General features: G+C 36.8%; 2 protein-coding genes across 4 annotated transcripts in view; one reads left to right on the top strand and one right to left on the bottom strand.

Moving 5' to 3' along the window:
- Positions 1–15,263, top strand: part of RNF180 (ring finger protein 180) — a 272,283-nt gene that overhangs the window by 192,599 nt on the left and 64,421 nt on the right. The window lies entirely within an intron of this gene.
- On the bottom strand, positions 4,199–4,770 carry LOC118858397 (60S ribosomal protein L17-like). Its single transcript, XM_036768900.1, has one exon. It carries the CDS (start codon positions 4,739–4,741, stop codon positions 4,199–4,201), a length of 543 nt encoding a protein of 180 aa, XP_036624795.1. The 5' UTR covers positions 4,742–4,770.

Below are 15,263 nucleotides of genomic sequence, written 5' to 3' on the forward strand. Positions count from 1 at the left end.
GGGATGAGGAAGAGTACTGGTGTGGCAGAGCTTGTGGTGGCTATGGAGAGGGAATCCTCCTCGCAGTTCCAGGGCAGAGAAGAGTGCTTGAGGTCACTCACAAACCAGAGCACAGGCCAGGAGAGGAGTAAACACCTCTCTTAGGATCATATACCTCAGAAGAACTGAAAATTTACAGGTGCCTAGATGTAGCTCTGAAAACAGCTGCACAAAGACCCTGAAGCTTGGGGTAGAGCACTCTCCACTCTAGAAGCAGAGTCATACCTTGACAAAGAGCTCAAAAGTCAAGTAATTGGCTAGGAAAATGAGGAAATAGTATAAAAAATACTATATACTAATACTATAGAATCTTACTTTGGTGACAGAGAAGATCAAAACATACAACCAGAAGACAACAAAGTCAAAGGTCCTACATCCAAAGCCTCCAAGAAAAATATGAATTGGTCACGTGCCATGGAAGAGATCAAAAAGGAAATTGGAAAGTTGAGTAAGAGAAGTAGAGGAAAAATTGGGAGAAAAAAATGAAAGTGATGCAAGGAAATCATGGAAAATGAGTCAACAGCTTGCTAAAAGAGAACCCAAAAAATACTTAAGAAAATAAAACCTTAAAAAACAGACTAACCCAAATGGCAAAAGAACTCCAAAAAGCCAATGAGAAGAATGCCTTGAAAGGCAGAATTAGCCAAATGGAAAAGTAGATCCAGAAGCTGACTGAAGAAAATAATTCCTTAAAAATTAGAATGGAACAAATGGAAGCTAATGACTTTATGAGAAAGCAAGAAATTATAAAACAGAACCAAAAGAATAACATTGTGAAATATCTCATTGGAAAAAAACACTTAACCTGGAAAGCAGATCCAGGAGAAATAATTTTAAAATTATTGGACCATCTGAAAGCTATGATTGAAAAAAGAGCTTAGACATCTTTCAAGAAATTATCAAGGAGAACCGACTTGATATTCTAGAACCAGAGGGTAAAATAGAAATTGAAAGAATTCCTCAATCATCTCTTGAAAAAGATCCCAAAAGGAAAACTCCTAGGAATATTGTTTCCAAATTCCAGAGTTCCCAGGTCAAGGAGAAAATATTGAAAGCAGCCAGAAAGAAACAATTTGAATATTGTGGAAACACAATCAAGATAACATAAGATCTAGCAGCTTCTACATTAAGAGATCAAAGGGCTTGGAATATGATATTCCAGAGCTCCAAAAGAGCTAGGATTAAAACCAAGGATCACCGACCCAGAAGAACTGAGTGTAATACTTCAGGGGGGAAATGCATATTCAATGAAATAGAGGACTTTCAAGCATTCTTGATAAAAAGACCAGAGCTGAATAGAAAATTTGACTTTCAAATACAAGAATCAAGAGAAGCATGAAAAGACAAACAGGAAAGAGAAATCATAAGGCACTTATTAGAGTTGAATTGTTTACATTCCTACATGGAAAGATGATATTCATAACTCATTAGACCTTTCTTAGTATTAGGGTAGTTGAAAGGAATATACATATATATAGACAGAGGGCACAGGGTGAGTTGAATATGAAGGGATGATATCTAAAAAATAAGGGGTGAGAGAGGAATATATTGGGAGGAGGAGAAAGGGAGAGATAGAATGGGGCAAATTATCTTACATAAAAGAGGCAAAAAAACTGTTATAATGGAAGGGAAGAGGGGGGTTGTGAAAGGGAATGAGTGAACCTTACTCTCATCAGATTTAGCTTAAGGAGGGAATGACATATACACTCAGTTGGATATCTTACCCTACAGGAAAGTAGAGGGGAAAGGATAAGAGGAGGAAATGATAGAAGGGAGGGCAAATGGACGGAGAGGGTAATCAGAAACAAACACTTTTGTAAAGGGACAAGGTCAAAGGAGAAAATAGAATAAACGGGGGCAGAATAGGATGGAGGGAAATAACACTCTTTTTTTTTCTTTTTTTCTTTTATTTTTTTCATTTAATTTATTAAATATATTTAGTTTTCAGCATTGATTTTCACAAGAGTTTGAATTACGAATTTTCTCCACATTTCTACCCTCCCGCGCACTCCAAGGTGGCATATATTCTGGTTGCTCCGTTTCCCAGTCAGCCCTCCCTTCTGTCACCCCACTCCCCTCCCATCCCTCTTTCTCTTCTTCTCTTGTAGGGCAAGATAAATTTCTACGCCCTATTGCCTGTGTGTCTTATAGTTGAATGCAAAAACTTTTTTTTTTCTTCTTGAACATCTTTTTTTAAAATTTTGAGTTCCAAATTCTCTCCCCTCTTCCCTCCCCACCCACCCTCCCTAAGAAGGCAAGCAATTCAACATAGGCCACATGCATATCATTATGTAAAACCCTTCCACAGTATTCATGTTGTGAAAGACTAACTATATTTTGCTCCTTCCTAACCTATCCCCCTTTATTGAATTTTCTCCCTTGACCCTGCCCCTTTTTGAAAGTTTTTGTTTTTGATTACCTCCTCCCCCTGTCTGCCTTCCCTTCTATCATCCCCCCTTTTTTATCTTCTTCCTCATCCTTTCCTGTGAGGTAAGATACCCAATTGAGTGTGTATGGTATTCCCTCCTCAGGTCAAATCTGATGAGAGCAAGGTTCACTCATTCCCCCTCACCTGCCCCCTCTTCCCTTTCTTCAGAACTACTTTTTCTTGCCACTTTTATGTGAGATAATTTACCCCATTCTATCTCTCCCTTTCTCCCTCTCTCAATATATTCCTCTCTTATCCCTTAATTTGATTTTTTTTAGATATCATCCCTTCATATTCAACTCACCCTATGCCCTCTGTCTATGTACACACACACACACACACACACACACACATACACCTACATATATACATACATAGACACACACATATATATGCATATTCCTTTCGGCTACTATGATGCTGAGGTCTCATGAATCATACACATCATCTTTCCATGTAGGCATGTAAACAAAACAGTTCAACTTTAGTAAGTCCCTTATGATTTCTCTTTCTCGTTTACCTTTTCATCCTTCTCTTGATTCTTCTGTTTGAAAGTCAAATTTTCTATTCAGCTCTGGTCTTTTCACTGAGAAAGCTTGAAAGTCCATATTTTGCCTTGGAGCATGATACTCAGCTTTCTCAGTGAAAAGAGCAGAGCTGAATAGAAAATCTGACTTTCAATCACAAGAATCAAGAGAAGGATGAAAAGGTAAACAAGAAAGAGAAATCACAAGGGACTTGCTAAAGTTGAACTGTTTTGTTTACATTCCTACTTGGAAAGATGATGTGTATGAGTCATGAGACCTCAGTATTAGGGTAGCTGAAGGGAATATGCATATGTGTTTGTGTGTGTGTGTGTGTGTGTGTGTGTGTGTGTGTGTAGAGATATGTGTGTGTGTGTGCGCGCGCGTGGGTATATATAAATGTGTATGTGTGTGTGTGTGTGTGTGTGTGTATAGACAGAGGGCACAGGGTGAGCTGAATATGAAGGGATGATTATCAATTTAAACTCCATTTTTATTGTATGGCATAAATATAGTAGATATACTAGAGGATTAATATCATAGTTTCTATCTTTACTGTATGATATGAATTATGAATTGATAATATTGTTTTGGTGACTAAATTTCTGTTCTTTTACTTGTGATTTTTTCCCTAATCATTTGAGTTTTCAGATTATTTGAATTCCATAGAAATGAGTTTACTCAAGTTCCAGAGGCACAGTGGATTTTTAGCCTTAAAAACAGCCTGGATAGGCTGTCAGTATTGATCTAATTATTGGAAAAATTAATAAATTGCTCCATTTACTTTGTGTCTTGTGTCTAATATACTTATTCAGGGCCAGCCGTAGGTAAAATTATAAAATAGGTGAAGTTTATCTTCAGAAACCCTGCCTACTCTTTCTGGATCCTTTTTCCTACCTTTCAGCACTTCTCCCCCCTCAAGCACCTAGTGTTCTCTTTGTAGGCCCAGAAGAAAGCAGTTTGATAACTATTTATATTAAGGTATTAATGGCCGCATGTTTTCACCCTTGGGAGTATTTTTATTTTAAGAGAGAACTGAATAAAAAGAGCTGTGCTTAACCCAAAGGGATGATAAAATGTCAGTTTTGGGCAGCTGATAGAATAACATTTTTAGGTATTGAGGCCTTTCTGGTTGCTCCTTTTTTTTTTTCCGTAACAAATGTTTTCATTTCACTTTTTATTTGCACTCTAATGTCATTATTTACTCCTATGCCATAAGCTTTTGTTTCTTCAGTTTCTTCTGGGATATCTTTTTCTTTTGAGCAACCTCCTCTTCTGGTTTAGGAACAATTTGTTCCTTTTCAGTGAGTATCATCTCAACATGGCAAGGAGAACTCATGTATGGGTTGATTCGACCATGAGCCCTGTAAGTACGCCGTCGCATTTTGGGAGCCTTGTTAACCTGGATATGCTCAATGACAAGAGAATCCACATCCAAACCCTTCAGTTCTGCATTACTCTCTGCATTTTTAAGCATATGCAGCAAGAGTTCAGCACTCTTTTTGGGCCAACGACCCTGTGTCCAACCCCACTGCTTAGCCTGGGCACACCTTCCAACTCCACCATTATACCGACGGAAGGGAACACACTGTTTCTTCAATGTGACATCTTTCAAATACTTGGTAGCTTTTCGGATATGCATGCCCTTGATAGCTTGGGCTGTTTCACGGGTGTTCTTGAAGTGGAGATTTGAACCCCTTGACTTGTATGATTTTGTGGGGTTCTCTGGATCAAGAGAGTACCTCACCATTTTAAATGATTACCTAGGACGGCTCAAGGGAAGAGCCTGGTTGCTCTTTCAGTACTCATAACCAACCCCATGTGTGACTGGTAAATGAGGAAGGTAAATCCACACATGTCTTTTTTGTTCTAATCCCAATGTTTAAAACGTTTGAATATGTGAAATTTATAAATTTAGTAGATTAGATTGAGAAGTAAAGACAAATATCTTGGGGCAGCTAGGTGGCGCAGTGAGTAGAGCACCAGTGAGTAGAGCACCGGCCGTGGAGTCAGGAGGACCTGAGTTCAAATTCGGCCTCAGACACTTGACACATGTACTTAGCTGTGTGACCTTGGGTAAGTCACTTAACCGCAATTGCCTTGCCAAAAAACAAACAAATAAACAAAAAGACAAATATCTTATCAGGCATCTGTCTGCCCCATTGCCTGGACATGCTCAAATGCATCGTGATCTCACTGATTTGAATATGTCCTCTATAGTGCAGGTTGTAACCTCTCCATGCCTTCCACTTCTTTGCAAAATATGTTCCCATATATCATTTCATAACTTCACTGCATAGAATATACCCAAAGCAGACCTTCCTTACTTTACCCTAACTTCGTAAGGATACTGTAGTCAGACTGTTCACCTGTCATCCCTCACCTTTACCACATGGCTAGCATGCCTTCTCTTCCTATCACACATTTTCCTGATGATATATTTTGCTACTGTTTTTCCTTGAAGTTCATCACTGGTTATCTGCTGCATCTTGCTCATGCCTACCATGACTTTCAAGATCTCTTTCAACTCTAAACAAACGATCTTATGATCCCCATGCCTTCCCATTGCCCCTTATGTCTGACTTCAGTTCTTTGGAGTCAGTCATGGTCTATGTATGTATTAGCTATACAACAATACTAGTAGAAAAAATTATATCAGAAAGATGAGATTTTGTTTCTGAAGAAGCTTGGAAATTACCCAAGGAGCTTTGAAATTTCTTAAATGCAGTCCCAGACCACTTTCAGCTAAGAACCTGGCCCTATATTTTGATTTTTAAAAATGATGTCATTCAGTGACATCACTACCTCTTCTATCCACCTCACTATCTGCCTCTGTCTTCACCAGTCTCACATAATGAGATAGCCTATCCTCTTGCAAAGGCAAACCCCTCTACATTCATGAGTGATTCCATTCCATCCCGTCTTTTCCCTGTCTGTCATCTCCACTCCCTCCTATTTGTCATCAATCTTTCCCAGTTTATTGACTGCTTCTCTACTGCCTACAAACATGTCCATGCCTCTGCCATCCTCAGATACCCCTTCTTTGGTCCAGTCATTCCCACTGGCTCATTATTTTCCCCTCACCCTCCCCTCTTCCTAACTTCCCTATTACTATTTAAGATGACACAAACCTCCCAGTCAACCAGGCTCACTCAGGTGTCATCGTCAACTCCTCACTTTCACTCCTTACATCTAATCTGTTGTCAAAGCTTGTGGATTAAGGCCCCTTCTCACCTCTGACACCCTGGTGCAAGCTCTCATCACCTCATGCCTAGACTGTTGCAATAGCCTACTAGTTGGTCTACTTGTAAAAGTCTCTCCCCACTCCAACTCATTCTCCACTCAACTTTAAAAGCGACCTTCAAAGTGACATGGCATGGCACAGGTCTGGCCATGTCATTCCACACACACACACACACACACACACACACACACACACACACACACAAACACAAACAGTTAGTGGCTCCCTATCAACACCCAAGATCAAGTATAAAATTCTCTGATTGGTGTTCAAACCTCCCCCTCCACCATCACCTCTGTGGTTCAGTAACATTAGCCTCCTGTAATGTTAATGGGGGGCGTGGGGGTGGGAGAGTAAGATCTTCCCCACCCATTAATAGGCCTCCTATGGAGCCCATTAAGGGAAGCTTGCTTATAGCATACTATAGCTTGCACAGCTTTTGCTAATAAGCTAATTAGGCAATGAGTGGGGTTGTGATGCCTTCTGGCTCTAAGCCTATTAGCTGAAAGAGTATATATTGTGAGAGGTGAACTTTTGCTTTGGGGGTTTGCTTATGAGAAAGATGTGATTCCCTGGTCAAGACTCTGAGTGGTCGAATGTTTAGAGCTCCCTGACTCATTAGAGATAAAGGCTCTCTCGATTCAGTGGTGGAAGTAAAGCTTTGATTCAGGCAGTAGAGCCCTGACTGCTGGTCTTTATTGCTCTTTGTATTTTCTGTGTTTTTATTTCATGTGACTAAAAAAGAAAGATTGTTGACCCCTGAAACAGCTGTCTTTCCTTAGTAAAGCAGATAAAAGAACCTGCACTAGCAGCTATCCTCGGTGTGCCAGTGTGGTTGTTATTACACCTCCTTGCTATTCCTTGAATAAGAAATGCCCCCCAACTCTGGACGTTTTCACTGGCTACCCGCCATACCTGGAATGCTCCCCCTTCTCATCTCTGCCTGTTAACTTCCTTGACTTCCTTCAAGTTCCAGTTAAAATCCTAACTTGTACAGGAAGCCTTTCCCAAGCCCCGCTTAATTCTAATGCTTTTACTCTTTTGATCATCTCCAGTTTATTCTGCATATACTTTATTTGTACATTTTCATTTGCACTTTGGACTACATACTTCTTGAGGACAAAGATTCTCTTTTGCCTTTCTTTGTATTTTAACCACTTAGCATAGTGCCTGACATGTAATAGATACTTAATAAATATTTATTTAAATATATATGCATATATTTAAGATATTTAAATATATGAAAATTTTGTATAGATAGAAAAGGAGATGTGTAGGTTGGTGGTGTTGATGTTTCCTTGTTCACCTTTTTGTGTTGTTACTGAGCTCCAAGATTTTTTCCATGACTTTGCTATGTTCCCTTCCTTCACATACCCTGTAAATCTCTATGCATGCACCTGTGCCCCTTCATCACTTACAGCACAGATCTCTATGTACACCTAGTTTAATCCGGCCACTTTACCTATGTCTGTTCTCTTTAGTGTCACTTATACCTTCTCCATGTTAGAGTTAGGTGGTGGCTAGATATAGGCAGATCATTTCCATTTTCCTTCTTTTTGTTGTATTCCCTCCATTTCAGTCCTTAAATCCAAACATAATCATCCATCCTACTTCTTTGTAAGATTTTACAAAGAAGTTTATAATCTAGATCACTGTTCGAAACATAAAGTCATATGTATAGTCTATAAGTATTTGGTATCTCTCATTCCTTTTTCCTGACCTATGGCTTCTGATATATTTTTTGTCAGTGTTACCTATTTCCTACCTTTACATTGAAGTTTTCAAGTGTCAAAGTATGTATTGATTTAATTTGGAGATTCTTGTTGAGTTGTTCATGCAGTTTCTCTATGTCCTCATTCACTACAACCGATGTTGGTACACAAGCTGCTGTTATTTTCTTGGTGATCTCTTTACATATATTTATCATCAGTTTTACAAGGTGAAATGACCAAATGTTTTATGAAAAAAATGTTTCTTGTTGTCTTTGTGTCATAAAATCAACTTTGCCAGCTCCTTTCTTTTTCTCTCCAAGGAGTATGTGTGAACCATCCTTCTATTTAGTTATAATTTCCTTCTCCTAAGTTTATGTAATAGCCAAAAAAAATGTCTTTGCAAAAACAGTTGCTATGATTCAGTTCATCTAGTAGTATGCCCACTTGTTGGTCACTGAATAAGGATGTCACAGTTATAGTTCCAATTGCCAAGTTAAATTTATAGTCTAAACTCCCTCTTCTTTCCTTTTCTACTGCTCCAGCACTTCATTGTAAAAGCAACAGAAGACTGGACAGAACTAAAGCATACTTTGCATTTTTTTTCTGCCATATGATAGGTTCTTGATAAATGTCAATCAGTAAACATTTATCAAATGCCTACTATGTGCTAGGCGCTGTGCTAATCATCACTAGAGATACAAAGACAAAAGACAGTCCCTGCCTTTGAGGAGCGCACAATCTAAATGCTCATCTGAATGAATTAATTGATCCATCTTTCATTTATTCTAGTAATAGTGCATTAACCTCTTCAAGGAGAACATCACATTCATTTACATGTACTAAATGTTTTTAATATGTTTAAATGAGTGTAATCTACATAAGTCTTTATATTCCTTCTACAATAAAGAATAATAATATCAATAATAATACCAACAGTAACTCACGTTTACATAGCACTTTAAGCTTTAAAAAGTACTTTCCTCACAACGACCTCATGCAGTAGAGGCAGCTTGAGTCAGTGGAAAGAGAGCAGATCTTGGAGTCCTTCACAAATCAGTGGTGGATTTAGAGTCAGAAGACTGACTGATGGGCAAATCCCAGTTTTTCCCGTTGGTGCCTGTATGACCTTGGACAAGTTACTTAACTGCTCTAGGGGCTTCAGTTTTCTCATCTGTAAAACAAGAGAGTTGGACTAGATGAACACTAAATGCCCTTCCAACTCTACATCTTTGATCTTATGATCTGCAGCAATCATTATCCAGGTCTTACAGATGAGGAAACTGAGGGCCAGAGGAGTTAAGTTTCCTATTTATAGTCATATAACTTGGTATTAAATTTCTAATCTGGGTTTAGCTTCATGTCTTTCCTGACCCTGAGTCCAAACTTCTTTCTACTACATCTTGGTGCCTCTCCTTTTCTATTTTATATGTAACGATATTAACATTACAAGTCCTTTAAAAATTTATCTGATTCTTTAAATGAAACTCAATACTAACAGCGCAATAGTTATCATATTTTCTGCCACTTTGATGAAATATAAATTGATATTTTAAAAATAATTTTTCTCATGTTTAAATATTTTATGAGAGTATAATTTTTCCAAAGATGTGAAAACGATTTAGAAAATGACATACAGATGCATTGTTTAGAACTTTTTTTGCTATCTCTTTGTGCATGCTTAAGTAGTACTGCTATTTTTATTAAATAGTTCTGTTATTTTTCTTTGCACTCCTAAGATACTAAAAAGGCCCTTTTCTTTTTTTAAGATTTATTTCTTTTTAATTTTCAGCATTCATTTCCACAAGATTTTGAGTTACAAATTTTCTCCCCATCTCTACCATCCTCCCACCCCAAGATGGCATGATTGCCCCTTTTCCCAGTCTGCTCTCTCTTCTGTCACCCCACTCCCCCCCGCCCCAATTGCCTCTCTCTTTACTTTCTCATAGGGCCAGATCGATTTCTATACCCCATTGAAAAGGCCCTTTTCTATCTCCATAAGAGTTATAATCCTATAGGTAATGGCCATCTGGGCTAGAAGAGAGTTGTTTTATGTACCTTCAGCTCTAAGGATATAACGATTAAAAGTTTCACAGACCCTATCCCAGAGCTTGAGAAGTGGAGAAATTAATAGTGTAACTACCACCAATATACACCAGAAATGGGGTGGGTTTTTTTCTTCTCCATGTAATCAGAAAGCCAAATACTACTCTCATCCTGTTGCCATCTCACAAGCTAATGTGTGCAAGTTGATACTCACATGGCTGCCCTTTCTTCACCTAAAACCTGTTCAGCTGTACCTATAGTATTCAATTACTTTTGCAAGGAAATGTAAATTTCTTCATGGTTCATCTATGCTGACAAACTAACCAGCCATTTAAAGAGCATTTTCTGTTAGGTGGTGGGGAGTGGACAGGAGAGACTAATTGCCTTCCTAGCATCTCAAAATTAGTCCCTCAAACTAAGAACAAGAAATTAGAACAGGTGACCTCTCTTGTCCCATCCAGCACTAAAATTTTCTGAATCTAATAATAGGGAAATTGCTGTTTTATAAAGCAATCTTTTATATTGTTTGACAACTCAGAATGTTTTTTTTTTCATATTGAGCCAAAACTTGTCTTCCTGTTAACTTCTACTTATTGGTCTTAGTTCTGCCTTTTGGAGCTATACATAATAAATCTCTGTTTAACATGAGAGTCTATACAGTATCTGAAAACAGCTGTCATATTAGGTACCTTTTATCATCCGTCAAATCATTAATAAAATTGTTGACCAGGAGAGAGTAAAAAAGAGTTATTTGGCCTGCTAGTAGATAAAAACTAAAATTTGCATTATAAGTACAGCAAAGACTATTCTGACATTCCTAACATATGCTAAGAACTCATTATTTTTATGGTAGATAATAAATATACATATTATCATCCAGAAATCAAATTCTGCTCAAAGGACTTGCACTCTGAGTTGTGATGCTAAAAAAGTCCTTTATCAGGATTACCTGTCCTGTGTAGGAATAACTTACCCAGCAAAACTGAATGGAGTCCTTCAAGGGAAAAAATGGAATTTAATGAAATAGAGGACTTTCAAGCATTTCTGATGAAAAGACTAGAGCTAAATAGAAAATTGGACTTTAAATACAAGACTCAAGAGAAGCATAAAAAGGTAAACGTGAAAGAGAAATCATTATGAACTCAGTAAGGTTAATCTGTTTACTTTTCTGTATGGAAAGATGATACATGTAAATTCTAAGAACTTTACCATCATTAGGAAAGTTAGAAGGATTGTACATAGAAAGAGGGCATGAGAGTGAGTTGATTATGTTGAAATTATGTAAAAAACTGCAGATAGGCAAAAATGAGGGGTGCCCTGGGTAAAGAGAAGGGAGAGGAAGAATGGGGAAAATTATCTCACACAAGAAAATTCTTGTAGTGTAAGGGAAAATGGGGGGAAGCAGTGCTTGAAACTCATATCTAAACTGGTTCAGAAAGGGAAAATACAGATATATGTATCTGTATATAGATACATATGTATATGTGTGTGTGTATATACATATACTAGAAATCTATCTTACCCAACTGGGAAGTAGGAAGAGAAGGGGAAAGGAGAAAGGGAGAGTGGGGGGTGGTTAAAGATGTGGCAGAAAGAAGGCAGTAATCAAAAGTAAAACAGACTTTAGAGAAGGGACAGGATAGAAAGAGAGAAAGAAAACAGAAAGAAATAGGATGGAGGAAATGCACAGTTCTTAATCATAACTGTGAATGGGATGAACTCCATAAAATGGAAGCAGATAACAAAAGGATTAGAAACCATGTTGTTTAAAAGAAACACATTTGAAACAGAGACACACAAAGAGTTAAAATAAGGGGCTAGAGTAGAATCTACTATGCTTCAGCTGAGGTTCAAAAAAAAAAAGCAGGTGTAACAACCATGATCTCAGACAAAGCAAAAGCAGAAATAGACCTAGTTAAAAGAGATAAGCTGAAAAAAATGGTGTCTTGATAAAAAGTACCATAGACGATGAAATAAATGCGCCAAATGATATAGCATCCAAGATTCTTAATGAAGGAAAAATTAGATGAGTTATAGGAGGAAATAGATAGTAAAACTATACTAATGGGGAACCTCAACTTTGCTTTTTCAGAGCTAGATAAATCTAATCATTAAATAAACAAGAAATAAATTAAGATAAATAGAATTTTTAAAAAGTTAGATATGATTGACATCTGGAGAAAATTGAATGGGAATAGGAAAGAATATACTTTTTTCTTAGCTGTACATGGCAAGTTCACAGAAATTGACCGTGTATCAGGGTATAAAACCCTCACAACAAAATTCAGAAAAGCAGAAATATTAAATTCATCCTTTTTAGATCATAAAGCAGTAAAAATTATATTCACTAGAGGTGTAGGGAAACATTGATTAAAAATTAATTGGAAACTAAATAATCTAATCCTAAAGAATGAGTGGGTCAAAGAAGCAATCATAGCAACAATCAATAATTTCATTAAGGAGAATGACAGCAATGAGACAAAATATCAAAATTTATGGGATGCAGCCAAAGCAGTATTTAGGGGAAATTTTATATCTCTAAATGCTTACATCAATAAAATAGGAGAAGGGCAGATCACTGAATTGGGCACTAACTAAATAAAAAAAAAATAAACCTAACTAACCTAATCTAATTTTTAAAAAAACTAGAAGAACAAATTTAAAATGTCCAATTAAACACCAAATTGGAAATCCTGAAAATCAAAAGAGAGATGAATAAAAATTGAAAATAAGAAAACCATTGAACTAATAAATAAAACTGGGATCTGACTTTAAAAAAATAGATAAACCATTGGTTAATTTGATTTAAAAAAAAAGAAAGGAGAAAACCAAATTACCAATATCAAAAATGAAAAGGGCGAATTCAGCACTAATGAAAAGAAAATGAAAGCAACTATTAGGAGCTGTTTTACCCAACTGTATGCCAGTAAATCTGACAATCTAAGTGAAGTAGATGAATATTTAGAAAAATATAAATTTCCAAGATTAACAGAAGAGGAAACAGAATACTTAAATAACCCTATCTTAGAAAAAGAAATTGAACAAACCATCAATGAGTGCCCTAAGGGTGATATTATAAGTAAATTAGACAAGCATAGAAAAATGTATCTGTCAGATCTATGGATTAGCGAAAGGTTTATGATCAAATAAGAGATAGAAATATTTATATGTCTCTCTTTTTTTATTGTATCTTGATCCTTATTTGTCATTTGGGAATTTTTCATTTGATATTAATCATGTCATTTGTAGTAGTCATTAAATCATACTTTAAATTCCTCAGAGTATATGCAGCTACCTAATGGATTAGGGATTCCAAGAAAATTGAGTCTTTCAATCAGAGGCAATTCTTCAGCTCTTTGAAAGGTCTCTGAAGGGAGGGATTATTTATGGAAAGAAGCGTATAAGAATCACACAGAATGAGGATCCGTGGGTGGTTTATCATCTTCACCAGTGGAATTAGTATCCACACTGAGGATATCATTGATCTGTTAAAGAAGATTCTATCTGACTAGATTCATCCCACCATTCCATCCAATAGAGATATTTTGGGATTGTAATTCTTTCATTTAGCAGGATAACTGCCATTTCTAAGTATGTCATCTTCACCTCTACTAAGTATGTTGTACATACCTTCAACCAAAACATTGGTAAAAATGTTGTCAGAAAATAATGAATATAAATTAGATTTGCTTTACATTTAATTCTTCTATAGCATGTATAATGTATAAGCAAATGTTGTCTGTAAACCATATGGAAACTGAACCTAGATAAGCTTTTCCCAGAAACTAATGGGGGCTCAATGGAGATCTGTAATCAAAATTGGTAAAAGAATTTCTAAGCTCAAGTAAGATAGGGATATTTATGTTTGGACTTAACAAGCTTACTCACAATTTTTTTTCAGTAAGATTTCAAAACCTAGCCTCCTCCTACCTTTTCAGTCTTCTTATACCCCGACACATTTTCCATCCAGTGGCACTGGCCTTCTGGCTGTTCCACAAACAAGGTACTCCATCTTACAACTCTTGGCATATTCTCTCTCTGTCCCCCATGCCTGGAATGTTTTCCTTCCTCTAGTCTAACTACTGACCACCCTAGCTTCCTTTAAGTCCCAACTAAAATCTTGCCTTCTACAGGAAGACTTCTCTAACTCCCAATAATTTTAGTGCCTTCTGTCAGTTATTGCCTATTTGTCCTGTCCATAGCTGTGTCTGTGTGTTCGCGTGTTGTCTCCCCATTGGAAGGCACAGACTGTCTTTTGCCTCTTTTTATACCCCCAGCACTTCACACAGTGCCTAACATATGTATTAGGCACTTAATAAATGTTTACTGATTAATCTGTCATCTCTAATCAGATGAATTTTAAAATGTTTAAATGGTTCAAGGCCATCAGAATCATAATGAAAAGATAGAATATCTTTACCCCCTACATGGTTAAACAGGCATTTTCAAGAAGTATTTGCCTTGATTTTTTGTATTAATCTTTCATTGCCTTCTGTAGTCTCATTTTATACAATAAAAGGCTGACTTGAATGAGGTTTGACATCCAAAAAAATTTGTCTTTTATGAAACGTAAATTCAGAAGTTGATTTCATATCCTGGGCTCTTATACTGAAGCCTTCATTATTACTATTGGTTAGGTTGGTATTTCTAGAAAATGTTATAGTTTACCTTAATTTGATAATATTATTTTCTAAATATTTCCTCTGAACATAATTTAATGTTTAATGTTTAATATTATTCAACGACTCCCCCATCTGACCCGACTGACCTTTCCAAGATAGTTTCCAGCTATATTCCAAGCATACCTTATAGTCCAGACAAAAGGAGGTCTTTGCTGTTGACTGAACATTTCTTGCCCTTTTCTGCCCCCACACAATTGATTTTGATCTCTTTATCTGGCCTTTACTTCTCACAAAGTCTGTTTACTCATTGCAGAAGAGTGATGCACTTGGTAATAATCCAAAAGAGAACATGCTGTAGTGACAAAAGCATAAAATTTGAAGTAAAAGAACTGGGTTCAAATCCTGGATTCTTACAACCTTGTGTGACCTTGAGTATGTCCATTTTTCCCCTCTTTGAACGTGAATTTTTTCATATATAGGATAAAATAAAAAATTGACTAAAGGATCTCCGAGGCCCCTCCCACATTAAGATCCCATAATCCTTTGATTGTGCTTCTCTTTCTACCTTCAATGCTCTTACCTCCTGTCTCTCCTCTGAATTTCTATATTAACAGTTTTTATCACTCTTACGAAACATACAGGGTCCAGCTT

Source organism: Trichosurus vulpecula, chromosome 1, assembly GCF_011100635.1.
Source record: "Trichosurus vulpecula isolate mTriVul1 chromosome 1, mTriVul1.pri, whole genome shotgun sequence".
Lineage (NCBI taxonomy): Eukaryota > Metazoa > Chordata > Mammalia > Diprotodontia > Phalangeridae > Trichosurus > Trichosurus vulpecula.